The sequence below is a fragment of the Prinia subflava genome, chromosome 1 (genome assembly GCF_021018805.1).
Source record: "Prinia subflava isolate CZ2003 ecotype Zambia chromosome 1, Cam_Psub_1.2, whole genome shotgun sequence".
In the NCBI taxonomy this organism is placed as follows: Eukaryota; Metazoa; Chordata; class Aves; order Passeriformes; family Cisticolidae; genus Prinia; species Prinia subflava.
In genome coordinates, this window is record NC_086247.1 from 106,789,231 (window position 1) to 106,815,104 (window position 25,874).

Genomic DNA, 25,874 nt, shown 5'->3' on the forward strand with positions numbered 1-25,874 from the left:
GCTATAAATACCAAGGAGTGGAAGGATGGGTCTGAAGGCAAAAGGAACAGCCTCCTTATTCCTCCCGCCTGGTGAGGCAGAGGGAAAAGCGGGTCTGCAGGGCTGGCGTGCAGCACGCACCAGGGATTTAGGGCAGGAGGGCTGCCACTGCCTCCCGCAGCCAAAGCAGGGCTGATCAATTAGCTGTTCAGTAACCCATTAAAAACCCGCTCGGCTGTGAATGGCTTGGACAGCTGCTGCAGCTAAATTTGCACAGGGGTTCGAGCACGTTACCGCAAACACCTATAAAAATAGGGAGAAAAATAGCCACGCAGAAGGAAAAGGAAATTTTCTGGTTCCTCCTCTTGATCCGTATCCATAAGCCTCTGGTGAGCACTGCTCCCAGGTATAGCCTTGCCCATTGGGATGTTCACACAAAGAGCAGAAGGGCATTACTGTGCTCACCCCTGAAACCCGTGACAGACACAGGGACAGAACAGACAGCCTGCATAGCTATGAGGCTCCCTTCCAGATGGCCTCAGTCAGAGGGATTCCAATCCATTCTGCACAAGCGGGCTGTGTTAATTTCACTGCACTCACGATGCACATCCAGTGTCCACAGTATTCTCAGCCATCCCTAGCACACACGACAATATAACCCCAGATGCATTTTTCCACAGGAATTACCTGGTTTTTAAATTATATTTTTATATACAGTCGAACTTCTGGAACATGCATTCACATGGGGCACATGCAGGGTAAACTTATTTCACTTACTCACTGGCCTCTAATAATTTTACCACAGGCACTGAAAATAACAGCTTGGTGCTAATTCTGGGCTCCTTCCTGCACGAACCCCCAGCAGCAGGGATGGAAAGGAGGACAGTGGCACTGAGCCTCCCCAATGGTGACCGAGCAGTTTAAAACACTCATGCCATTTGAAAATGCCACATGGTCTGATCAGGACATGGATATGCTGTATATGCCAGGGGTGAGATGAAACAGTTTACTGACAGGAAATATCCTTTTTTACCACAGCTACGTAGTCCCTTCATATTTATCTTCTCCTGATATGATGCCCACCCTGCTCTCTCCACTTTACAAAGCATTCTGGAATCCATTGTGGAACACCCAGGCCTGAGATGAGGGAGAGGACCAACATGAGAAAGGAGGTCTCTGGTAGGTCTCCTCCTCCCCTCAGCAAAGCCATCATGCACTTTTACTCTCTGATAAATCAGTGGGCATCACCAGCTATTACTCAAACAAAGCACATTACCTCTGTAAAACAATAATGAAAAAAAATCTGGAAGAGAAGCAGCTACTGTGTTCCTATTTTTAAGCACTCTTATTATTAATGTGCCACGGTTCTTGTCTCCATCACCACACCATATAATAGTGTTGAGAAATTAGTGCAGCATATTTTAATTATTTCAGTAAGGACACTGTGCTTCCATCTGTCAGCTTACACTTGCATTACAATGAAGAACAATGTGACTTAAAAATAAAGTTACATGTACACTGTAATCCATGACCTATCACCTCTTCTCCGCTCATCCACCCAAATCTTGAAATCATGATTTGGGCAGGACTTCCAGAGGAACACTAATTAGAGACTCAAGAAGCAGGACCCTAAAAATGTTTTCCCTGTAGGAAACACACCGAGGCTCAACTCCATCCAGAAGGATGCAGCTAAATTTGAAAAAACCTGATTGTGCCCTAAATGTTCCTGTTTAACACCGCTGGAGACCCATGTTCACAGTGAGCTAGACCAGCACTTGGTTCCAGAGACAGTGTTTTCCTCTTCTTAACAGCGACTAACAAGTTTCTGATTGCACCTTGTCAGGGACTTAGCAGTCCCTTGATTCTTCCTTCCCAGTAAGAAATGGGAATGGTCCTATTGCTCTTTCCAAAGATGAAGTTAGAAAAAGTTAAAAAACCACCCTTCCTGCAGCTGTCTTGCAAATTCCCAAACAGAAAAATCACAAAGCATTAAATATTTCTGTTTAGAGGTCGAAGCCCTGTGTGTAGGTACCTAGCCTGTCTCCTCCAGTCATGTGGGACAAGCTTCCTGAGAAGTCAAACAGGAGGAAGTTATAGCCTTGTGGCCTCTGCTTGTGATTCAGGAACAGGCAGTACAACATCACTTAATAATTCACCAGTTTATTACCATAAATCAGCCAACCCATTTAATCTTTGCCACATGGAATAAAGCAAACCTTGCAGGATCAGCAGGAGCAAGCTGGCAGCACTGGTTTACCAAAATACCTGCAGTGTGCAACATTAATCCAGCGACACAAAATAACATGTGCAAAACAGTCAAGCAGGCATGGATTGAAACTATGTGGCCATTAAGTGCTGCCAGATGTATCAATTAGACATGTTTGGAGAAAAGAATAATATATGAACCAACTCTTTCCCCACTAATCTGTTTCATTTTAGTGAAGATTTATGGCACAAGTAACAGTGGCAGGGCATGGCTATAATTTTAAAAGGGAGAAAAATAATGTTTATTTTATATGGATAAACCAGCTTTTAACTATAGTATTTTTCCAGCCACATTCTCAGCTTTAAAGCTGATAAAAATGACTGGTTGGATACAGCTCTCGAATGTTCAGGAAATACACTGAAACTGCAGTTGTGCAAAGTTAAAACAATGCCCAGATCTCCATTTAAAACAGAAAATCCCTGGAAAGGCTACTCAGGGATAATTTCCAGGGCTTGTCCTACATTTCTGTGTCATGTCTGAGGAAGGAAAGCTGTGGGGGCTGTGGCAACAGAGACCAGGCAGGATCAAACAGCTCAGTGCATTCACCTCTGAGATCTCCTGCAGAGCACGTGGCTCCAGATGCCTTTTCCAAGTGTCTGGACACAGGGATGGCGTACACCTTTCAGGGTCTTGCTGCAAGTCCACCCACTGCTCTTGATCTCTCCTGCCAAGACCCAGGAGCAGCGAAGCACCACGAACAAGCAGGAGGAGCAGGTGATGCCCCTGTAGAGGGGCTCAGTGCTGCACCCATAGGAAGCAGACATTTGGAAATGGAATTTAATTAATGCACTTTATGTAATTCCAAACTAATTAACTTGATTAATTTGAAACTGGTGTCACCTGTTGCCCCAGCAGCGGTCCTGAAAGGGGCTGAACCCCTATCCAAGATGGGAGCAGTACCTCAGAGGAACCTGACCCCAGGGACAGGGGCAGTACTCTTCAGCATTAAGTTTGGCAGCCTTCATGTGATTTGACACAGGCAAAGGAACGGGCCAAAACCTGAACAGGAGTAAATCATTCGAGTTTCATTTCACTGGAAAACTATATAACTCAGGGTCTGACCTGCTGCTTTTCTGTGCCAGATGGTATGCAGAAGGCAGTTCAAGGTTCCCACTAGTCCCCAGTAAGTAAAATATCATTGCTCTCACACAGGTGGAGGCAAAAATACCAACAAAAAAGCCAACCCCCAAAACAACAGCTCTTCCGTCACCCCATTTTTTTTCCTCTGAGGTATCAGAAAGTGCAAATTAATGGTGGCTTTATAGGCATCATTTTTTCTAGTGCTCATTAAAATCCCTTTGTGAAGTGCACATAAATGATATCATCTAACAATTCCTTTTTTCTCAAGTTTTCTCTGAAGTCGCAGGAGGCAGGATTTCCTCTCTATTACATAAGGAGAAGAGGGTGTATTTGTTCTTTTGCCGTTTAAGACTTATTAGCATGGTCAGGTTACTCGAGCAAGGCCCTCTTTCCTGATCTTTTCTTGCAGAGGAATTATTCTTGTCAAGGTTCCAGCCTAACCCAATGGAGGGAAAATCAAGTACCTTTACAAAGAAGGAGATATAAAACAGATGCACCTCAGGGCTTTGACCAACCACTGAGAGCTTCAGCAACAGTGTAGAAACAACAAATACAAGCTGGTGACGAGCCTCTGAACCATGCAAGTGCAACCATCACTACCACCATGACAAATTACTACAATGTCTGTTATGTGGGGGTGCTATATTTTCCATCATCTCGGTGGGAAACACCTGGAGGCAAGGTGCCACACCATACCCCTTCCCAAGCAAATTAAGGAGCCCCAGTAGCAAAGAACTGGCCCTTGTAAAACCCCACCTCTCAGCCCAGACTAAGAGACTGGAGGGGAAAGTAAAAGCCTCAGCCTGGTATTTAATGTAGGGGAACAATGGCGAAAGTGGTTCTCCTGCCTCCAGCACCTAGTGCAGGGGCCTAAGCAAGATTAAGTTTTCCTCATGGCTTAGTAGGAAGAGACTACTTCAGGGGTTGGCTCAGAAACTTCTCTTATTATTAGGTGACAAGAGGATGTACTTAAGGTCTCCTGGGGTAGGTAAGGCTAAGAAGAGGAACTTTCAAGTATGGTGGCACAGCTAGGGTTACCCAGAGCTTGCCTGTCCACGCACTGCCTCCCAGGAAGCAATTCTGGGCTGAGGTTTACCTACTGTTCCCCCAGCTGGAACACTGATTTAAATCTTAAACACAGAAATTGAGATTAATTTCTTGCCTTTCAGAACCTCTACGCTTCTGTCTAACCAAACTAAAAACAGCTAACCAGTTACAAAGCTTGGGAAGAAAGAAGGACTGACATGTTCCTGAGGCTTGCTCTCCATGCCAAGAAAAAAAACCCAAAACATCACTAGTGCTAAGTACAAACCTTATACTTGTATTTGCATTTGTTACTCTACAGGCATTCAAGTAATAACATCTTTCATAATGAAAAGAGTCAATCACTGGAAGAACCTCCTAAGGATTCAGAAGAACCACACTGCTGGAGGTTTTCAAACCTCTATTTATTAATTATCTATTGTAGATAGTTAATTTCATCCAGGCTGCCCTTCCCAGGAAAGGCTGGGTCAGATGATATTCTGAGGTCACTTCCAACCTGGGCTCTTCTACGGTTCTGCAGTTTTTGCAACAAGTGTTAAGGCTTTCTTACTTATACTTTTTGCATATAGAAGATGTAGTGCACCAATAAGCTGACCAAAGAAAGCAGCAGAACGAAACAACAGCTTGAACTGCTTGACATCTGAAAGGAAACAGAACTGGGTTCTGTGGATTTTTGGACCCACCAGTGTCTTGACACACGGTCCCCCCTCCTTTAGATAGAGTACAAGTTCAGGCCTTCAAACCCTGTATCAATTTTCATTCAGTCAACTGCAAAGTGTGCTTTCAAGGAAAACAAATAATTAAGAGGTCTTCACAAAGTTGCTGCTCAGTATTATAAAGCATCATGAAAACCAGTTGGAAAACCTCCACTGAAAACCATGCTGGGGAAGGTGCACAGCTGATCACTGCCCTTGGCTACCTGCAGACTTTGGAGCACACAGTCAAACTGGAGTTTGCACCTTTACAGCGCACCTGTCTGTCCGTGTTGCACATGCCTGCCCCACACTTCTTCATGGGATCACCCAGCTGGCACCCTGACACCTGACAGCCAGAGAAAGCAGTCACAGGGTGTCACAGGAGCCACGAGCTCAGTTTATGGCAAGGAGGGACAGGCCTGAGGCAGGTATGGCTAAGGAGTGGCAAAAGCATCCTTCCCTATGGACCTGAGGTACCGGACAGTTCTGAGGAACTTCCACCATTCTTGTCCAGAGGAAACATCCTCTGGCGTTGGAAACATGGGGCTACTTATTGTCCACAAAAACACTCCTTGCCTTTGACATAAACTTGCCCTTTTGATCATGCTGCTCTTACCCTCCATTTTTCTTTATTTTTTTGGTGAGAAGAAACAGTTGGTTCCCTCATTCCCCCTGAGTATGGGGAGGACCTGGAGGTCAGATAGAGGGGATGACCTGCATCCCCAGAGACAAGCCAAGTCTGACTCACTGTCAATAAATCCCAGATTTTCTGAACAACACCTGCAAGAAACACTGCAGGTTTGGGCAAATTCACCCCAGACTTGATACTTCAATCCAATTGTGTGTCATGCTCGCCTCCTCGTTCATCATGTTAAGCTCTTCTAAAATTACCCTCTAGTCCTCTGAATGAAAACACCTCACTCCTTCACTTAAACACTGTGATAAACATAGATCCTTGTAATATGAGAAAAGAGGGTGAGGACCTTGCTGTATTTCATTATTTTTGCACTACAGCAATGAATTTCAAAATAGCTTAGCAGTAGTAGTCATGCTCACTGATTTAGTGTACATTCCCTTCACTGCTCTTCAGAAATTTAGCACTTCTGGGAACAAGCGTGAAGACTTTGAATTAGTTTGTTGGGTTTTTTCCCTCTCCTCCCATCAGCAGGTTACAATATGACATCTTCTTGCTTTTTGTTTGGTTTGAATGAAAGTCTGGCCCTCTCTCTTTCCTGCACAACTGTTCCCTCAATGCAAAGGGCTGGAAGACAGGAGGAGCTTGGCCTTCTAGCCTCACCTGGAAAGAAGCAGTATTTTTCCCTGCTGTTAACACCTGAAAGAATAAGCCCAAGGGGTTTTAAACCTGAGAGCATCCTGGACAACCCGAGACCAACCCTAACCATAAGGAGCACACTTATTCATGCACATAAGGGCAGCAGCAAGCAGATTGGCACAGCTCACCAGAGCACCCACTGTCAGGCCAAGCAGCCTTCAGATCCACCTCCAGCTTGGGTCATAGCTGGAGACTTGAGCAACACGTGGGACACCCACAGAGCACCTTGAAAACACACCCCTGGATTTTGTGAGGCTGAAGTGCTGGTGAACCCTGTGCAAGGATATATTCTTGCTTGGAGAAGCAAGAGGTGAATTTCTCCAGCTGACTGTCTACTGAAGTTGATTTACCTGGGCAAAGATTAGTTTGCAAGGCATTCTGTCCATTCCCAGGGTACACAACCTGAGCTGGGAGGGAGACCATGGAGCTCAAAAGCAGAATGAAGGCAGTTTCTAACCTCAGCTGAGGCTGTTTTACAGCTACAAAGCTCCACTGACCCCAGCAATGCTTGCACAAGCAAGAGGAAATTCCTCCCTGAGTTGCTGTGTATGGCTTTTCCCAAGGTATATTTTTTTCTTGCATAGTGTTGCTTTTTTTGTTCCCACATTTATTTTCCCAGGAAGGTTTTGCAGGCTTGTCTGTGGATGCACATTGCTCTCATTTCTTTCCACTTTCTCATGTTATCACAAATTTGATCAAGTACAGAAAACAATTGCATCGTACTCACCCTGTGTGATTGATGACACAGATACGTGCAATAAAACACTACAAAAACAAGTACTTCTACCAGGCTCCTTTGAAACTTCAAAGTGTCCAGGAGACATTTCACAGCACAACTAAGTGCCTGTTGGCTAAGCTGGACAGAAACTAAGCACCATGCAGTCTAAGGGCAAAAATAAAACAAACTTCGAGGGCCTCACTCTGCATACACAGCAGCCAGCTTAGGCTAAGGCAGCTTTATTTTATAAGCCACTACATCTCCCTGGCTTTTGTAATAGGTGGGCCCTCTTGCTTGGAGCTTTTTACCCCAAAATGCTGAAGTTGTAGAAGTGACAGTTAACACTTTGCTGGATGAAGTCCTTAAAAATCCCTTATATGTGTACATAAAAAATATAAATAAATCACCAAAGTCACTTTTCTTCCAAAACTGGATTGTTAGAATTATTCTGATACTAGTGATATTCTGAGTTTCTTTCCCCAGCAGCTCCACTCCAGCCAACCAGCCGCTTAGCAAAAAAATAAACAAACAAACAACAAACAAAACAACAAAAAACCAAACAAAACCCCCCACCAAACCAAAAACAAACAAACAAAAGGCAAGAGAGGGAGTGGAGACAAAGCAGGAAACACAGGATACCTGAAATAGTGAAGCAGAACACAGACAGATGTTAGGCTGAAGCCATCAGCATAACATTTTAACATTTCAACAACCCTGCTGGTCTATCATCTTCATTTTGGGTATCAAACAGTGGTGGCTGAGAGATGACAGATGTTTCCCGTGTGAGAGCACCAGGCTCCCAAGCAGTGCACAGCAGAGGTATCCCTGGCCACAAATACTGTACTGCAGCACAGGATTTCATGTCACTGTCACCATCCTGCTCACACGCCTGACCTCAGCAACCGCACCGACAAGAGCTGTTATTAGCATACTATTGGAAAAGGACAGAGATAACAGTTCATCAGCACTTCCCCTCCCCACAACATCCCTTTCGCAGAAGCCCAAGAGTCCCCTGCCCCTCTTCACTTCCTGCTGGAAGTCTGAATGGCAGCCGAGAGAAAAGTTACTTTACCTTAGTTGTAAACTGTCAGATCAGCTGGGAGAGGTTTGACACGTGAATAGGAAAGGGCTAGAGTTATTTCAAAACACTAATTGCAATCTACATTTCTGTGTCCAGCAGAAAGTTTAGTAAGATAGACATCCCCAGCACTCTTGTCCAATTACAGACAAAGCCAAAACTCAAACTCTCAGCTTTTCATTAACACCTGAAGTACCATCCTGTTGGCCGCACCACCAAGTGACCTTGCTCAGAGCAGTCAGGGCACAAAGCCTGGCACAAGGACAGCACAGCCTCCCCATGCAGGTGCTCCGTGTCTCACACCCCCAAGGATGAGCAGCCCCTCCAGCTCAGAAGGTGCCCCATGACCACTCCCTAACAAGCTGTGTCACCCTTGCAGGATGAGCTGTGGCATTCCACACCTGTTACACTGCCCTTCCCCTGCTACTGCCCCCCAGCTTCTGGCAGGAAAGGCAGCTCTGCATGACATGTTCAAAAGGCTCTTAATGGAGAAACAACCCTTGACGAACCATTAAGAGGCCTAAGGTTTACAGGGAGAGTGCTCTTTATGGGGAGACTGCCACAGCCCAGTCTCCCCTACACAGCTGTGTGTACACACACACACACACACACCCCTCCTCAGGAGCTCCCCTGCATATCCAGGGTTACAGCAGCTTCATCGAGGCACAGCCACTACAGACCCAGCCTTATGACTCAAACAGCATTTCATGCAAGAAGTGGGAAACATTTACTAATCCTGGGAAGGAGTGAGTCCCACTAGGATCACAACAATTCTCTACAGCACCCAAACCCCAAAGGCATGAGCCTACAGTCCTGTGTGGAGCTGGGCCTGCAGGCCAGGTGGTGCCTCTTACCTGTTCTCCAGCAGTGTCATGCACACGACCTCCCGCACGCCCGGGTTGTTGGCCTTCTCCACGGAGCAGCTTTGCAGGTTCCACGTAGCCACCCTCAAGACAGGTCTGCCATCTCTCACCCCCCCAAACATCTCCACAGAGGGCCGAGTGGATATGATCTGGGTTGGACCACCAGGAGGAAAGTCCAAGTCCTCGCTCTGGAGGCTTAGAGAGGTGGGGCTGGGGTGAGGCTTGGCCATGAAGTTGAGGCCGCCATTGGTGTTTGTTGAAGGGGGTCTGGAGCGCTCTGCAAAAATCTGGTGCCTGATTTTGTCCAGAAAGGAGGAATTGATGCAGTCCATCCTCACCAGGTCCTCGATACTCTTGAAGGGCCCGTGCTCTTTACGGTAGTCCACGATGCTGTTGGCGATCTTCTCGGTGATGCCACGGATGCTCATGAGCTGCGCCGGGGTGGCGGTATTGATGTTGATCTTGGTGGCGGACAGGTGGTGCTCAGAGGCCGGGTCCTTGCGCAGGGAGCTGGGAGAGTGCTGCGCCGAGCTGCCCTTGCTGCTCACGCAGATCTCGAACTTCACCTGCTCCAGCTTGGCCGCCCCCACTCCGCTCACCAGCGCCAGATCCTCCACTTTCTTGAAGCCGCCGATGTACTCGCGGTACTCCACGATGTTCTGGGCCACCACTCGGGTGACCCCGGGCAGGGTCATCAGCTCCTCCTCCGTGGCCGTGTTGATGTTGAGCCTCTCCTGGTTGACGAGGATGTTGCTGAAGTTGCACGCCGCGCTGAACTTGCGGCTGTGGCACAGGTCGGCCGGGTCGCGGGGGATGGAGCGGTGGCAGCCCAGGCTGCCCCCCATCTCACCGCCGCTACGGGCCGCGGCCGGAGCCGGGGGAGCGGGCGCGGGGCGCGGCCGGGGCTGCCCGCCCGCCACACATGGACCCCCGCGGGAGGCCGGCGGCGGGGCGGGCGGCGGGGTAGCCACGGACAGAGCCGCGCCGCCACACACGCCCGGTCAGCGGAACCCTGCGCCCCGCGGAGGGACCTCCCCCTCCTCCTTCTCCTCCTCAGGTGCGGCCGGTTCTCAGCGCCGGAGGAGCCCCCGCAGCCGCTGCCCACCCGGCCCCGCTCCGGCGCTCGGCGCTGCCCCGCGCCCCGCCGCGGTAGTAGTAGCTCTGCGGGAGCCCCCGCCCCTCGGCCGGGCGAGGCGGGGCCGCCGCCGCCAACACCGCCCCCCGGGCGTCACCCGCGCCCGCCCCCGCCGGGCACGGCGGGCCCCGGCCGGGCGGGGCGGGAGCGGCACCGGCAGCGCCGGGCGCCCTGCGAGGGGTGCCGGCCCCAGCGCCGCCGGGGGCCGGGAGGAGGAGGAGGAGGAGGGTTGGCCTTCTCCTGCCCGCGTGGGAAGTCTCCAGTGCTGTCGCCTGGCCGCTGAGGGCAGGCGTTTTTCCGCCCCCAGGTGAAAGGACACTGAGATCTCAGGTGTTTAGATGCTCCCTGCAGCACTACTGTCCCAGAAGTTCCCTGGGTTCGTCTCTCTGCAGCTGGTGGGGCATGGTTGTGTTTTCGCACTCGTGAAAGCCTCATCAGTCATCTCCACTGGCTTTGTGCTCCTGCAGGGCACTATGCATTTATACATCCGAGTATAGTCTGCATTTTTTCCTTTCCTTTCCTTTCCTTTTTTTATTTTTTTTAACATCTCAAGCAATTGCGAGAGTGCTGAACAAACTGAAACTCTTCACAGACTGATGCTTTTGACATTAGGTCTGTATACTAGCTCTGCCTCAGCCGGGGTGCTGGTCTGCAGCATGCCTAGCCCTTCCCTGAGAGTAAACTCATCGTGCACCGAAATCGCGGCTGTGTATTTATTGCCCGTGTGCCTCAGCTGGCTTTAACAGAGCTTGTTCGTGCCCCGAGAGCCACAGCAACCCACCACTTCCCCTTTTGCTGAAGCCACTGAAATATTTACCCAGTTTCTACTGCATCCAGTCCCATGCTGCACTGTCTGCAATGCTATCTGTAGCCAAATTAGCTCATTTGAAAGTAGCTTGACTGTGCCCACACAGGAGTGACTGCAATGTCAATGAATCGAAATATAATTGGTGGGTGTAATTGAAAGGAAGGGGGAAATGAAAGGAAGAGCAAACATATGATTGCAGATGTTAGCTATGTGCCCTGATGCTGCCTTGTGCTGACAGTCTCTATGAATTTCTTTTAGTTGCAGTTTAGAATAACTTTCATGCGTATTTTCAACATCAAGACTCCTGGTTGGCCCTCTAATGAACATGAAATCCCTTGCAATAGCAGCTTGTACACGTATTTTTCATGGGAAGCTAATGGAAAACTTTGGAGTCCACCTGGAATAAAAAGTTACATTTATTCAGCTTCTTGGCAGAGGAGAATGTGATGTGCTTAAGGGAGTGCAGGCTTTACCAGGCTGCACCAGGCTTTCAGACTGCACAGGGGCACGGGTGCTTTAACACTGGCTCTGGATACTCTGCTGCGCATCCCACATTTCCCTTCAGCTCACCCAAGCAGTGGAGTTAGCAAATCCTCATTACGGGAATGGTACTGGCTGCATCAGGGCACTGGCTGCATTAGGGCATTGGCTCTCTGCTGACTGCTGGAGCAGAGAGAGTGCTGGCTGAGGTGATTAAATGCTTCCATGCCTGCTGGAGATTGCTCTGTGCACCGCGATAGCAGCGGCCAATGCAGCAGGAGTCATGCTGGGCCTATTCCTGCTGGGACGATACCAGCATGGAGCTGGAAACAATTAACCATTGAAATGAGTATTCTTTGCCAGGCAGTATTATTACAGTAATGGCTCCACAAGCTGTTATCTCAGTTGAGAAAACGCTCTTTTGCTTTCTACAGCAGGTTATTTTGCATTGATCCAGGCTCATTGACTAAGTTTTGAAGCTGAAAAGCCCCAAAATCCATCTGAGGCATCATCCTATGTTGCAGGCACTACGTTTTCTGTGTTTCAGAAAAAAAAGGTAGGAGCATCTTCAGAAAGAAAACAGATGTCCCTTTTGTCCAGCATTTTTTGTTGACAGGAACTACTCAATATATCTCAAAATAACCTGTGAGACTGGATGCAGCTGAGGTAGTAGAGTTCAGAGGGACGCAACAAGTGTCCCATCACCTAATCCTGAGTATGACCTCATGCTAATGTGAAATGTGAGGGGTGGGGGGGAGAGAATGAGGGGATTATCATTCCATTATCCCCATACCTGTATTTTTTGTTGTTGTTGACAGTTACAGGAAGCTTGCTGAGATCTGAGTCAACCTTTGGCACATTTCAGGAAAGCACCAAAAGATGTGAAAAGGTACAGGGTTGGTTTATGTCTTGAAAAGTTAAACAAAAACAAAAAAAAAGAAAAAAGGATAATCAAATGGCCTGACCTCAGTGTTAGGCAATCCATTAATTTGAGATAGCTAAGAATGAGGTTCAGTCAGTAAATTATTGAAAAAACAATGGCAAAATTATTGACAGCCAGTGCAGGCAACAGAAAATAAATCTCATGAAATCCAAGTAGATACTAGATTTTATCTTTGATCCAGTCCTGAGCTCAGTGTGTGTAAATTTATTCAAGAAGAGATGGATTGATCATGATCTCCTGGTGATGACTGGCTGGCAGGTAGCCCCCCTGGTCTGCTTGGCACCTATCCTGGCAAGGGGCCACGAAGCCAGGATTCCTGAATCTCTGTCAGCTCCAATAGGTTTAGAGGGCTCTGAGACACCGTGGGTGGCTTATTCCTTATTGCTGCCTACTGACCAGCTGGCTGCTGGCCAGGGCTGGCTTAAAAACTTCTCAGTGACAGCAAAATTGAGTTTCACTGCTCTGAAGGTGTGAATCTGAGGAGCACCTCACAGGGCCAGGCTCTCACTGCACCAAGAGCTCTGGGGGAACACCCTCAAAAGGCCCTTGGAGGCAGCCATCACACTCCTGCAGAGTCTTTTTGTGCTTCACTGCACAGTATTACAAAGCAAGGAACTGGAGAACAATGGTTTTATAATTTTCCAGTGGCCATTTGTTATCTTGGACTTGCTTTGCCACTATCTACAGCCCTCCTCAACTGAACATCTCACATCCTGTCCCCCTAAACTGGCAATGAAAGAGGTTTCTGGACAGCTGAGTAGCACCAGGGCAAGCAGCTGGCCACATGAGAAATGCAGGGGAAGGGTTGTGTCACCTGCTAGCCAGCTCTGGAGGTCTCAAACGCCTCTTTCCTGCAGGAATTCTTCAAAGAGGAAAGAACAAAACCAAATCTTTTCCAACTGAAGGAGGTTCTGCAGTACTTCAGGCCTATAAATGCAGTGTTTAAGGATGATAGGGAAGTGCTTGAACCCGATGGAGTGGGAGCAGGTATACAGGTGAACAGCGTCTTTTGGCATAATTGATGCAAAAAAAATCAGCCTACAGGTCAATAGATTTAAAAAGCTAACTTCTTCGCATTTTAAGATGGTCTTAAAATAATCTGTTAATCTATTTTTGCACTTTTTAACATCCCTCATCTACACTGCAGAGGCGCTAAGCAAATAAACTGGGTTTTATGATGAGGGATAGAAGGAGCCAGAAGATGTTACTCAACAGAAAAACACAGTTTACCTTCAGTCTTCGGGCAGCACTTGCAATTCCTACCAGCCCACCCTGCAATAGCAGGGCCTTTTCCAGCCCTCACACAGCCTTGGGGGGCTTGGCAACCACTTGGCTTTTAGAGCCTGTGTTTTCAGACTTGCTACACTGGGCTCTTAACGGGCAAGGGCTCGAAAAGGCAGCTGATTACCTGCAGTGCCTATATTCTTATTTAAGGGAGCTATTAAAATAATTGTTTTCTTTCTGCAAGGACATCTTTGGTAACACTTGTAACAGATGCCCGAGGGAGAAGACAGGCAGTGTTTTTATGAAGACAAGTAATAACAAGTAGGAGTTAGCAATTTCGTGAGCAGTGGGATTTACAAAGTCTGATTCTTGGCGGTCCTTTCCTTTTTTGATTTTCTGGTCTTTATTAATAAAACTGAGTCCCCATTAGTCTCTCAGTGGGGTCACTAATCTGAATATCACTCTCCTGCATGGCCATCAATATTTGTGGCTCTTATAGAAACTTTGTATTTTGGAGACATTTAACCTTTATCAAATTTGTTTGAAATTAGCCCGTTCTAATAAAATCCCTGGGGTAGGGATGAGGGGCAGGGTAGCAGAGCACACAATCACGTGAGTTTTTCCTTGGGAATCCAATGTCTATGATGTGAGCTCTTTTTCCTGTAAGGCATTCTATATAGCTGCCAAACTTGTTGCAAAAAAAGTGATGTCACCAGTGCTGTGTTGCCAGGTTACGGGTGTCACATCCTACAGAGAAATAGTCAGAAGGGTGAGCAGAAGTGAGTGAGTCATCCTCATACCTTGATTAGGGCTTCACTTGGCTTGGAGTTAGTCTGAAACCCAGACCTCTCCCTTCTGGAGGAGATCTCCACCAGTGGCTCACCAGTGCACGGTAGGACAGCTCCTCAAACAAGAGGAACCTGAGCTAGAGAAGACATTCTCCAGCAGAGCGTGGGGTGCATTTTCCAGTTTCCATAAACAGCAGAGGGACTTGATTCTCATGCCCCACATCTGAGGTGACTCAGAAACCCCTTGGGTCACAAGCATAGAAAAGAACTAAAAAATCTAGTCCTTCCTTGACCCCAGGCAGACTCATTGAGGCCACACTTACAGAAGCTTGCCTACTCCAGGCCTCCAGTGGTGGCATCTCCTGAACTTCCCAGGTGAGAAACGTCAGATGTGGTGGAGCTGTGACCCAGCTAGTGTTTTCTTTGATGCCTAGCCCATCAAGCCTCCAGTAAAAATGCCCACAAATCACTGCTGTGTGAATCTGGCACGGGGGAGAGTCAGAACTGGTGACTCGTGAGCCAGGTGCCTAAGCTCTCACCCAGGGCAAACTCTCTGCGGTTCCACCCAAAGGCAAGCATCAAGTGGATTTTTGTGGAAAAGATACAGGCAATGAGATTTTAGGCACCTTGAGAGCCAAGCAGAAGAAGAGGAAAACTAAACCCATATGCTGGGAAGGGTTGTTCAATATAGCTTTCAGCACTTCACACAGCACTTTGGTCATCAGCAGCTGTTGGTCATTGCCAGCCTCTCAACTGAATAAATGACTATTTTGCATAATTTGTAATTTTATCCTTTACTTGTAGTTATTAGGTTACCATAGTTAATTTTATTATTAACAACACTTAGAGTAATGTGTAAAAAGTCTATTTCATGTTTACATTTTACTTTTCAAAGAGTTTCATGACCATTAGTTAACTCATGCATACAGCTTTTTAACTCAGTTACTGTCAGCAGCCACTGCAATTCTGCCCAGACTTATACATTACTTGTAACTTCTGCTGTTTGGGAGGTTTGCTTTTGGTTTGTTTTTTGGGCTTGGTAGGGATTTTTTTTGTTATAAAAACATAGGAGGTTAGTCTCTACTCCTTGAATTGTGTGTCTGAAACCCTAAAATTATTCAAACAGGCAAAACCTGGACTCTTAGTTCTCCTAATTTTCTCAGATATAAGGAGGGGTCAGTCACGTTTCTGTGTAGTTTACTTGTGCCATGTTTGTTTCCTGTCTTTTTCCCTTCGTGTATAAAATTCTGTTTGCTAAGAAGAGAATAAACCACAAAGTAGAGTCAAACTTCCCCTTAGTCCCAAATTCTCAGAGATCTGCAGAGGACAGAGCCCCAGTACAAAAGCAGAGCTCTGTTGAGGATCAGGTCATTGGTTTATGAAACAGAAAATGTTTTGATTATGGCTTTTCACATGAAACATAGCACATTGCGAAATTAGCATCTTTGCAATGCTCTCCTGAGAAAATCTGTCTCTCACATTTCAAGTCCTGCACCAACAATTAAAATGGTTTAATGGCTTCAGCCACTCCCAGCAGACTTTGAACTTCTCTGAGGAGCCTCCCTGACAAGCAGCCCAAGTTGCCTAGTTATTACAACACCTTCAGTGAGGGTTTGATATTAATCCCATGAAGACAAGGGAAAATGCCCAGCATGATTCAAAAGGCTGCTTTGCTGATTTAGGTGAGCAGGAGGGCCTGCACTGTTGGTGGAATTGACTCGTGTGATTCTCCATCTAAGAGCCAGGTTATTGAAATGAAAGCACGAAGGAGGAAGAACAGCAGGACAGTACAGAGGTCTTCCTCTAGGAACAGGTCCTGTAGGATGACTGCTTGGAGGAGATGGGTGAGCTCAGGTCAGCAGCATCTGGGGAATGGCCAGCAGAGCATCTGAGCAATACTGGACCAACAGAGAACAAGCAAACCCCTGAGCACCTGGAATTGAACAGTACCGAGCTAATTAAAACCAAACTGAAGGACCCATTAAACTTAGCTTTCATCCCTGGAAAGACCCTGGCACAAATAAGGATTTTAAATTCTTGGAAGGTAATTAGCTGTTAAAAAAACCCCACCAGCATGGCTTTTTTTGTTTGATGGGATTACTGACCTTTAGGATAGGACAGAAACAGCTGATTAATGACAGAGCGTGTGGAAGAGCATACACTTACAAAGCTTGTGGGAGGAGTCAGAAAGCCTGCAAGGACTTGGGTGGGTAGGATCAAAATTCAAAAGAGTCTGCACAGGTCAGAAGGACATTCCAAAATGGACAAGATGAATTTTGGTAGAGACCTAGGGAGGAGAAATCAATGTCCTCCATTCAAACTAAGAATACCTGAGCCACAGATGGGGCAGGAAAGGCTCAAAAATGTAAATAGAAGTCAGCAGGATGGCCCATTAAGCAGCGACCAAAGTCTGTTTTTAGCTTACCTAACAAATCCCAACACCATGATTAGGAAGACAGCTATGCATTGACACAGCTGCAGTCAAGAACATGGTGCTAAGAGCCACCATGCCAAAGTATTGGTGAATTGCTGCCAGTGTTATACACATTGCAAAACCCAAAGAGTTCTACAAAAACAACAGCCCTGATTTGCCTACTGTTTTAAGGCTAGATCCTAGCTCTTGCTTATGCTAAGTAATATATACTCTAATAATTGGAAACACAGGCACTGTGAAGTTCTGTTGGACAGAAATAAAGCTTGCATAGCCTGGGCTGAGGAGTTTGCTGCCTAAATAAGGGCTTAAAGTACGTAAGATGTCATTCTTTTTTACTGTGTGGGAAGTTTTGGCTGAGGTCACATCTGCAGCTCCAAATCTTGTTCTAGCCAAATAGCATGTGTTTTGGAGAGACTTTTCCAAAGTTTGAAGAGACACGAGGAAAAATAGCTGTCACCACGTTACAGAGGCTTTTGCATTATGTCAGAGCACGAGTTCCCCACACTCTGCAGGCCATTCATTCCTGCTCACCTGGTGTGTTCTCACCACCATGACTCACCACAAAAACAACACAGCACATATTGGTTGGCTGTCATTTCTATGCAAACACTGCTCTGGGTGTTGTGGGATGTCTCTTTTTCCTGTGATGGATTCTCAGATTTTGCTGTGGTTCAGGAGTGGCTGAGCAGCACCTCCTGCTTCAAAAGTAATCTCACTAGGTATCCTGAAATTAGGTTTTAATCCTTCTCCCAAGTGTCCAAAAGCATGCAGTTGATTAATTCTGATTTCACACCACGTATAGCCATGTCATACACACACATTCTTGCCAGCCGGTAAACAAGCCACATTCTTCCTGTGTCAGTCATGAAGCATGTGCCCTTTAACCCGTGCACTTGCAATTATGGGATGTGGGGTGCTCCTCCCATGACTCAGGGGATGTTCTTGTCACCTGACACTGCAAGGTGCTGTGCATCCCTATCCTGATACCTACTAAATGACATCAGGGAATTCTGGCAACCCACCAGCATGACTCCTAGGACAGGACAGAAGGAAGACAGGACACTTAGTGGGGTCAGACTCAGTAGGAAATGGTTGGATGAATGACTCACTTTAGCTGACTAAGGCCATCCCAAAAGTGCCTGTTGCTGACTCTGACTGCTTCTGACTGTGCATGTACACATGCAAACCGTGGCAATCAAACACCTTTGGGAAGACAACTGCTGCTCCTTCAGTTTATGTACCATATTGCCATCTCAAACTGGGTAAGAACTCGCTCCACACTTTGGATTGACAGCTAGGGCAAACTGCACGGTGGTTTTCCGTGGGCTAGTGTCAGGTACCTGGATATGCCAATTCCCTTGGTCTGCCTGACATATAGGATTGCCTTGGCAAAGTCACAAGGCTGCCCACACACAGCTCACCCCTTAGACCATTAGGTTTGCCAGCTATGACTTACCCTGACCAAGCAAGCAGTTGTTACATGCACTGTCACCTCCATGCTGCACAGGGGCGGGGAGACCAATTTTCACCAAACCAAGTCATCACTCCTACTATTTATTTTTTCCCCCCTGCAGCTTTTTACATTGCATTTCACTGCTTGCCATTGTTATTCCTACTAGCACAGGACAGTACAGTTTTAGAAAGGTGCGTTAAAAGAGAACCAACAGTGGTCTGCATGTAATTTAGAGAACTTCAATACAGTAATTATCCATCATACCAAATAGAGTTTGCAGGTTTCTAGTGGCTGCTGGTGAAGCTCTGCGAGGTCCTTGGATCTGAGCCTGCCGTTTGCACGCTGTGCAGGAGGATCTGCCATCTGCACTGCCTTTGCAGAGTCCCACCCTCTCTAGCATGATTATACTATCTGGAGAGTGGGGGATTGCCCGCTGTGAGAAAGGCTATCAGCGTGTGTCCTTCACAGGGGCTTTTGAGACAGGCCATTGCACACTGAGAGCTGGAAAGGACACTAAACTGCATTCACATCAATCGGTCTTGACACCACCTGGTTCTGAAAGAGCTGATTCTCCCAAAGACAAACACTCGAGGCTTCTTGCCACCTTTCTAGTAGGTTGAAAAGAAATGGGGAAAGAGTTCTGCTCTGTCTGTATTCTCTTGTTCTCTATACTTTTAGATAAGGCGACACAAACTTGCAGATTCCCTTTGGATTTAAGCTAGTCATTGTTCAAGGCACAATGATAACTCTGTATCACAAGAACAAGTCGTGAAAGAAACATTGTTAGGGAAGAAATCCTTCGAATCAGGAAAGCACTGTGTTTTGTCCTTCATCAGGCTCTGAATTTCATTTGGTTTTTCTGGGTGGAGGCTGTGGCAGGGATAATGTCGGGTGCACTGCCCAGCACAAATATTCCACCAGCTCACTGCAGGATCAGAAGTCAAAGTGGATACCGGAGACAAATTCTCTGCAATGTTTGCAAGTCCCTCAGCAGTGGCATAGACATTCTTCCCCTTAGATTTCAGGAAGGGTTAGAGATTCCGAGGAAATCAGGCCAGGAGTGGTGCACGAAAACAAAAAGGCAGACAACAATTGGTGTTAGCATAAACCAAATGGGGAAAAGCCACAACCAAATAAAACTAAACAAAAAAATAACCAAAACCAAACCAAACAAACAAAAACCCACCAAAACCCAACAACAAAACAAAAAACACTAACCCCAAAAAAGAAAAACAAACAAACAAACCCACCCAAACAGAAAACAATAAAAAACATCTGTTTATATAAAGGTCAAGACAGGTCTCTTTCACATGATTCAGGAATTTCACAGTGCTTCCTCTAACTCACTTTTTTAAGTCAAATTGTTCAAAAACAATGCATCAAGTAGTTTCAAATTCCAGACCTGGAACATGCAATAAAATCGACTATAATCTTGGTTTTAATCATTAAATAAAGAAAAAAATTAGAAAATTGGAATATCCCAACAAAAATTCCTTCATTAACATAGTTGCTCTTGCGAAAAGTTTTGGACATTTGTGATGTCAAACAATTGCTCTAAGCTCATTGTTTAAAACAAACAGAAACAACCCCCAAACTTTTAAGGATTTTTCGTTTGTTTTGTTTTTTAGAAACAGAGTGAAAAACCTGTAATATTTGACTGATTTATATTGTTAAAGGAACCAGCTGTAAGGAGCTTCACTCATTATGGTGTGTCACTTTGTATGGTCAGATATTTAATGCTCACATATTTTAATCTCTGGGCAAAGCACTGAGGCCTCTTGCAGATAAGATATCCAACGCTCTCCATAATGTCTTCCCAGCTGCATGTGACTTCATTTTACAGCTCCTTGACTCCTATGATGTCACCACAGGAGACCTACACTCATGTCCATTTAATATTGAGGAGCAAATTATCCAGGAGAAACCATTTGCTTTGCTTCCCACCTCCTGTGCCACCAACTCACCCTTCTCTTGGCATCCACCCCTGATCCTGATCCTTAGAGCTGTCTATGACCTGGAGCTAGCAGTGGCAGAGGAGCAGCAGCAAAGCCTGAGCTGGAGGAGGAAGCATGGGATGGCACAAGGCTTTCTCTGGGCACCCCAGCATGCTCCCACTTTTATCTCCTCTTCACAGCTCTGCTCCTAAGGCTGTGCCAGCTCACTGCTGTAGTGTTTTTGCTCTCCCTGACAAACAAGAGACTCCTGCCTATTCCTCTGAAGCATTAAAGCTGGGTTAAGATTCAAATTCAGTGCTCAGATTGCTGAGATGGAGAAGAGTCCCTTATGTCTGGATGCAAGAGGGAAAAATCCATTACTGCTAACATGGCCTGGCTATTAAGAGTAATAGACCTAATTTTAATCACATTAAACTCTTGAAATGTATTAAATTTCTGCAGAAAATTTTAAGTGGTCTTTCACCTGCAAACATGTCCATGACAGTGATGCAGCCCAAGGGCAGGAGACCAGAGAACCTGAGGAAACTCCATGCTTGGAGATATTTGAAACACAGCTCTGTGTGGTCCCAAGTAACTTTGACCAGCAGGTCAGATCAGATGATCTCCCTTTCAACCTAAATTATTCTGCAGCTTTGTAGAAAATGGTGGTCTTGGACTTGTTGTCTTGATAAATATGAGCTCGTGGAGGATTTGGTAAGCTGCAGAGAGCACAGATATCGAGAGAGAAAAGAGAATAGAGAAGGGATTGTATGGCATTGATAGTTTCATATCCATTCTTTGCAGATCTGTGGGGATAACCATCCTATTTTAAACTAGAAAGTAGCTTACAACTGTATGGTTTGGGGTTTTTTTAGTTAAAAAGATATGTGATCTAAGCTGGATCAAAGAAAAAAAAGATAGAAACAAGCAAAAAATCCTCCTCCATCTGGTCTCAAATAATTAAGATTTGTTTCTGACTCTGCAGAAATGGATATAGTGGTTTGTTAATACTGTAAGAATAAAATCCACAAGTTCTGAACCAAAGTTCTGTTGAAATGGTGCAGCACAGAGACTCACTAGTCAAGGGAAGAACCTTCTCTGGGAGGAGAGGTGCCTTCTCTGGGAAAGCAGAAACAAGGCAGCTTGCAACCAGCAACATCACAGAGTTCTTATTCTGCTGTCACTCTGCATGTTATATGGGGTTAATTTTAAGAGAGAGAAAAAACCCTGCAGGGCTTCCTTAGCCAAACAGGGAGAAGTTAGATCTCTTCAGAACAATGGAAGCAAAGAGAACTCAAGGGAGTTATTCATCTTGTAAATGGAATTTGATTTTCTAATGCAAAGAGCAGGCTTTAATTACAGCAAATTGAAACAATAGAACATTTCCTTATTAAAAAGTTGGAGGGCTTTTTGTTGCTCTGATTACTATGTGAAGGGGATGTTTGTGCTTAGAAGCCCTAGCAATTCCAGGAAGGTTTAACTTCAGCCAGCTACTTTGTAGAAGTTACCATAATTGACAACAGGAACGTTTTCCTGTAACTTACTTCTCTTAAGGACCAAACAAAATGCCCTGATGTGTGATGTACTGCGTTGGAACAGAAAGGGACAGATACCTCTGCATCAGGAAAGAAATGCTTTCTACATTGGAGAGCTTGGCCCAGAAGAGAAGTGGCACAAAAGGATCTCCATCAGCCACAGTAAATGGGATTTTCCATCTCTCAGAAGAAAGATATCAAACAGTTAAGTCACATTTTAGTTCTGGCCAGTGCTGCATGAAACAGTCCTTGCTAGCTCATGGCCATTATATTTGTTAGCATCTAAAAAACCTAAAATTTATTCTTTTTTTGGATTCATTATGACTAGTTGCATTACTAGGATAGCCCAGGACTCAGTGGACATGATATGATATATGATATGATATATGATATGATATGATATATGATACAACACTGGTCAGCTGTTCAGGTTTAAAATGTTTATTTTAAAGTGTATTCCATAGCCACACTCCCATCACGTGCTTGGGCCACATGTACTGGTTCCTGACATCACTTTTGGAAACAGAGGTTCCAAAACTTGAGAAAATTGAAGGAAAAGAAGAAACCCCCGCACTGCTGTAAGACTTTCTGAGTATGACAAAAATGCATGCTGTGTTTCTTATAGGCTGCAGTCACATTAGAGTTTAATTACATTAACATTTAATGCTTAGAAATGTCAGGAAAGGACTAGAAGGAGGAAAAATAAATCAGAACTCAGAGCCAGAGACAGATGAGATGCACACAAGTTTAAATGCTGGATTTGGATTCCCAGTGAGGAACTGTTACCATTATTTTTGCCTCATGGCAAACTGTAAACAAAAACTTAGTGTGTTTAATCTTAAGATGCCCACACCTCCAGCTTGCTAAGCTAGTTGAAGCTAATCAAATTGAGCTACACTTCAAAATAATTTTGTTCCCTGAAATGTTGTTTCATAATGAAAATTGTGATGGGGATAAAACAGATCATGCTCTTCTGAGGTCTCAGGGCTATCAGCCACGCTCCATTTAACCTTAGCAGTCGTCTGAGCAGGATCTTCAATCCTTTTGCAGGGAGTAGCTCAGAGCTGACTTGGCAACTGATGCTGTGCCTGCATAACAAGGAGTGAGCCTAGAGAGCTGCTGCTCATGCTCAGCACCCTGTTTCTTGAGCCATGTAGCTCAGAACCTTGTGCCTTTGGGAGAGTGGTGGCCTGTCAGACCAAGGGGAGACTAAACATACAGTCAGAGCATCCAGCTGAGAGAATACAGAAGCTGTACACGGGGACAGGCCCTGCTAATGGAAGAAGTTCTATGCTGTCATTTTTTTAGTCATGAGATTTCTCCTATCAGCAGCTGTACAGAAGACTGATCCTGGTTATTTACTTCATAAAAGCCAGATGGAGTATTTTTCAAGCTCTTACTGAGGAATAAGTTGTGATTTCTGGTTTGTTGTTGTAGTTGTTTAATTATCATCCCTTCAAATATTAGTGATGATTTCTACAACATATAAGTTGGGCAGTCCTAGAAAGTCCAGTAAAACCTTGTACTTTTTTGTTATTTGCTGAATGATATTCCAGTGGGATCACATTGCCAAGAACTTGGGATTTCATAGCAAAGTGAAATTACATATTAGAAGAGAATGCTCATAAAATATATTCATTTTTAATGAAGACATTTGAAAACCACTCAGAGCTTTATCTCCTCACTTCCATGCCCAGCCTACTGCCACTGTAATGATCCCAAGGCTGGGAACCTTGAAGAGGAGAGATGCCTCAGCATCTCGCTGTTAGTGAGATTTCAGGGTTTTGATCTCTTCATTTAAGAAATTATTTTACAGTAATGGATAATAATGAAAGTAAAGTGCCTGAAAGATTTAAGCATAAATGTTTTTGAGTTGGGCCAAGGACTGTATGGCTTATGAGTCTACTCACCATACATAAAACTCTAAGAAGGTTCTCTCTCAGACTGTGGCAAGCAGGGCAGTGGCCAGAGGTCAGAGGCAAATGAAGCTAAGGATCATGAATACAGCCAGAGAGGCTGTAGAGCATCACATAGAGCATTTCATCTCTCCTCTCGTATTGTGCAAGGTTCAGGCATAATATGTGGGTATCCTGTGTGTCCAGGATGGGATGTGCAGGGAGAAACCCTTTGGGAAACTACCAGTGAAGCTATTTTCCTGGAGATTCCTGATGATCCTGAGTCACATTAACAAACTGCTCAGAGGCACTTGCTCGGCATGATCCAAAAGGAGCAGGTCTGAAAAATGAAAAACTATCCATGTGGGATTGGAAATCATTAGCTGAGGTCCTTTCCCCAGTCTTTCTAATCTAAGTGCTTCAGGAACATCACAGAAATCTTTCCTCATAGAAATGAGGAAATGGAAGTGCCATTAAGCTCTTTTTACAACTGAAAAATTAGGGAATAAAATAAAATGCCTGAAGTCTCAGAGCTTGATCTGTCCCAGGCTTTCCCCTTGCCCCTGGAACATATGCAACATACAGACAATCCTGAGAAGTCAAGCTGGGCAGGATAGAAAACTGGAACAGCAATTTGTTTTGAGAAACACGGTTCAGGCACTGCATTTATCCTGCATGACTAAAAGCAAATATTTTCTTCCTTCAGTACCCTCTCCTGCCAACTCACCAGTTTTTCAAGACAATATCCATAGAAAGGCATTTCTGTTTGCATGTGAAAATTAAACATCACTGTACTGTAATGGCTCGTGGCATGGACATTTATTGCAATTGAGTCCTTCCTCATAATGGTTTTATTTCTGGAGTGTGAAATCTTGGCCACCTGACTCTTAGATTAATACATTAACGAGATAAAATTATATACCATAAGGCTTCTTAGATAAAAAGCTTAGCTATGCAAGGGTTTCCTATTATCCCTTTTATTCTTTGGTATGTCAGAATGAATTGTAGCATCTAACTTCAGCTAAACTCCCTGTTCAATACTTAATGCTCAACAGAATGGATAACATTTATTTTGTTTTGGAGTTTAACTTTAGATGAGGTGACATGCAGCAGAATGGAGCACAGACTCTGCAAAACAGTGTCCCGCAGTGTGACAAATTACAGAGTACAAAGGAGTGATGCAGAGGCAATTAAAAATGGAATGTACCCCTGGAAGCTGGCATGCTGCAACCCCATGATTAAGTAGCCCAGCTGAGACTTCAGCAATGTGCTCACATCTAACCATACTGCAGAGCTTGAGGGAAAGGAGTCCAAACAAGGAGAACTTTGGTCTGATTCTGTGGCAGTGGTTGTTTTTCTGTACAACAAGAAGGGTCATCCTATACACCACCCTTCCCTTCCTGTGCCATTATTCATGAAGTCATTCAAAATCCTGCAGTGTAGCTGAGCAAATTGGAAGACCTTGCCTGTGCTGAAACCTCCCTCTCCATGCAATAAAGTTTCCAAGCAGCTGCTCATCTTGCAGTGTGTGCATAACCCCTGTGGCCTGACTGGCCTAATGGTCCTGCATGCATGCTTGCGTTTCTCTGGCTGGAAGTGGGCCCCTTCACATGTCCCATTTGCCTGGCTTCTAAGAGGCTGCTTCACCTCAGCAACAGGACCTCCAGGCTTACAGGAGCTAGGACTGTCAGCAGTGTCCTTTAGGCCAAGCAATGCATTCAGCAGTTGGCCCTGTCCTCTGGAAAAGATGCTCTGTGCTGCAGCTACGAAAGGCAGTGGGAGCAGAGGGACAGGTGGATTGAAATATACAAATTAAAACCTTATAATGGCCATGATATTAAAGCAGAAAAAATGTTATACCTCTTCTTAGCTTAGACTGCAGGATGGAAAAGACATTTGGCAAAGTCCATTTCAAAAACATGCTAAGAAAAAGAGTTAAGATGGGCCTAACTCCGAGTTTCATATCTGTTACCAAGGCGTTGTATAGTCTTAATTGTTACAGCAACTAAGTTATCACACCAAGGCACAGAAATTAGTCACACAACAGCACACTGTAATTCACACTGTCAAAGCTATTTTTATTCACTTGGAGCTATTTTTACAGACTGGTAGAATTGGGCAACAGGTATGACAAGCCTTTACTGTGATCTTATCTTCACCGAGGCAAAGATTTTATTGTAGGAGAGGTT

The 25,874-nt window shown here is 45.4% G+C and overlaps 1 protein-coding gene across 1 annotated transcript in view; it reads right to left on the bottom strand.

The window, feature by feature from the left end:
* EEPD1 (endonuclease/exonuclease/phosphatase family domain containing 1) overlaps positions 1 to 10,226 on the bottom strand; it is a 62,333-nt gene extending 52,107 nt beyond the window's left edge. Inside the window, exon 1 of the mRNA XM_063406597.1 lies at positions 9,048 to 10,226. Coding sequence (XP_063262667.1) covers positions 9,048 to 9,901 — 854 coding nt within the window. The 5' untranslated portion in view covers positions 9,902 to 10,226. The remainder of the gene's footprint in view (positions 1 to 9,047) is intronic.
* Between the last annotated feature and the right edge of the window lie 15,648 nt (positions 10,227 to 25,874).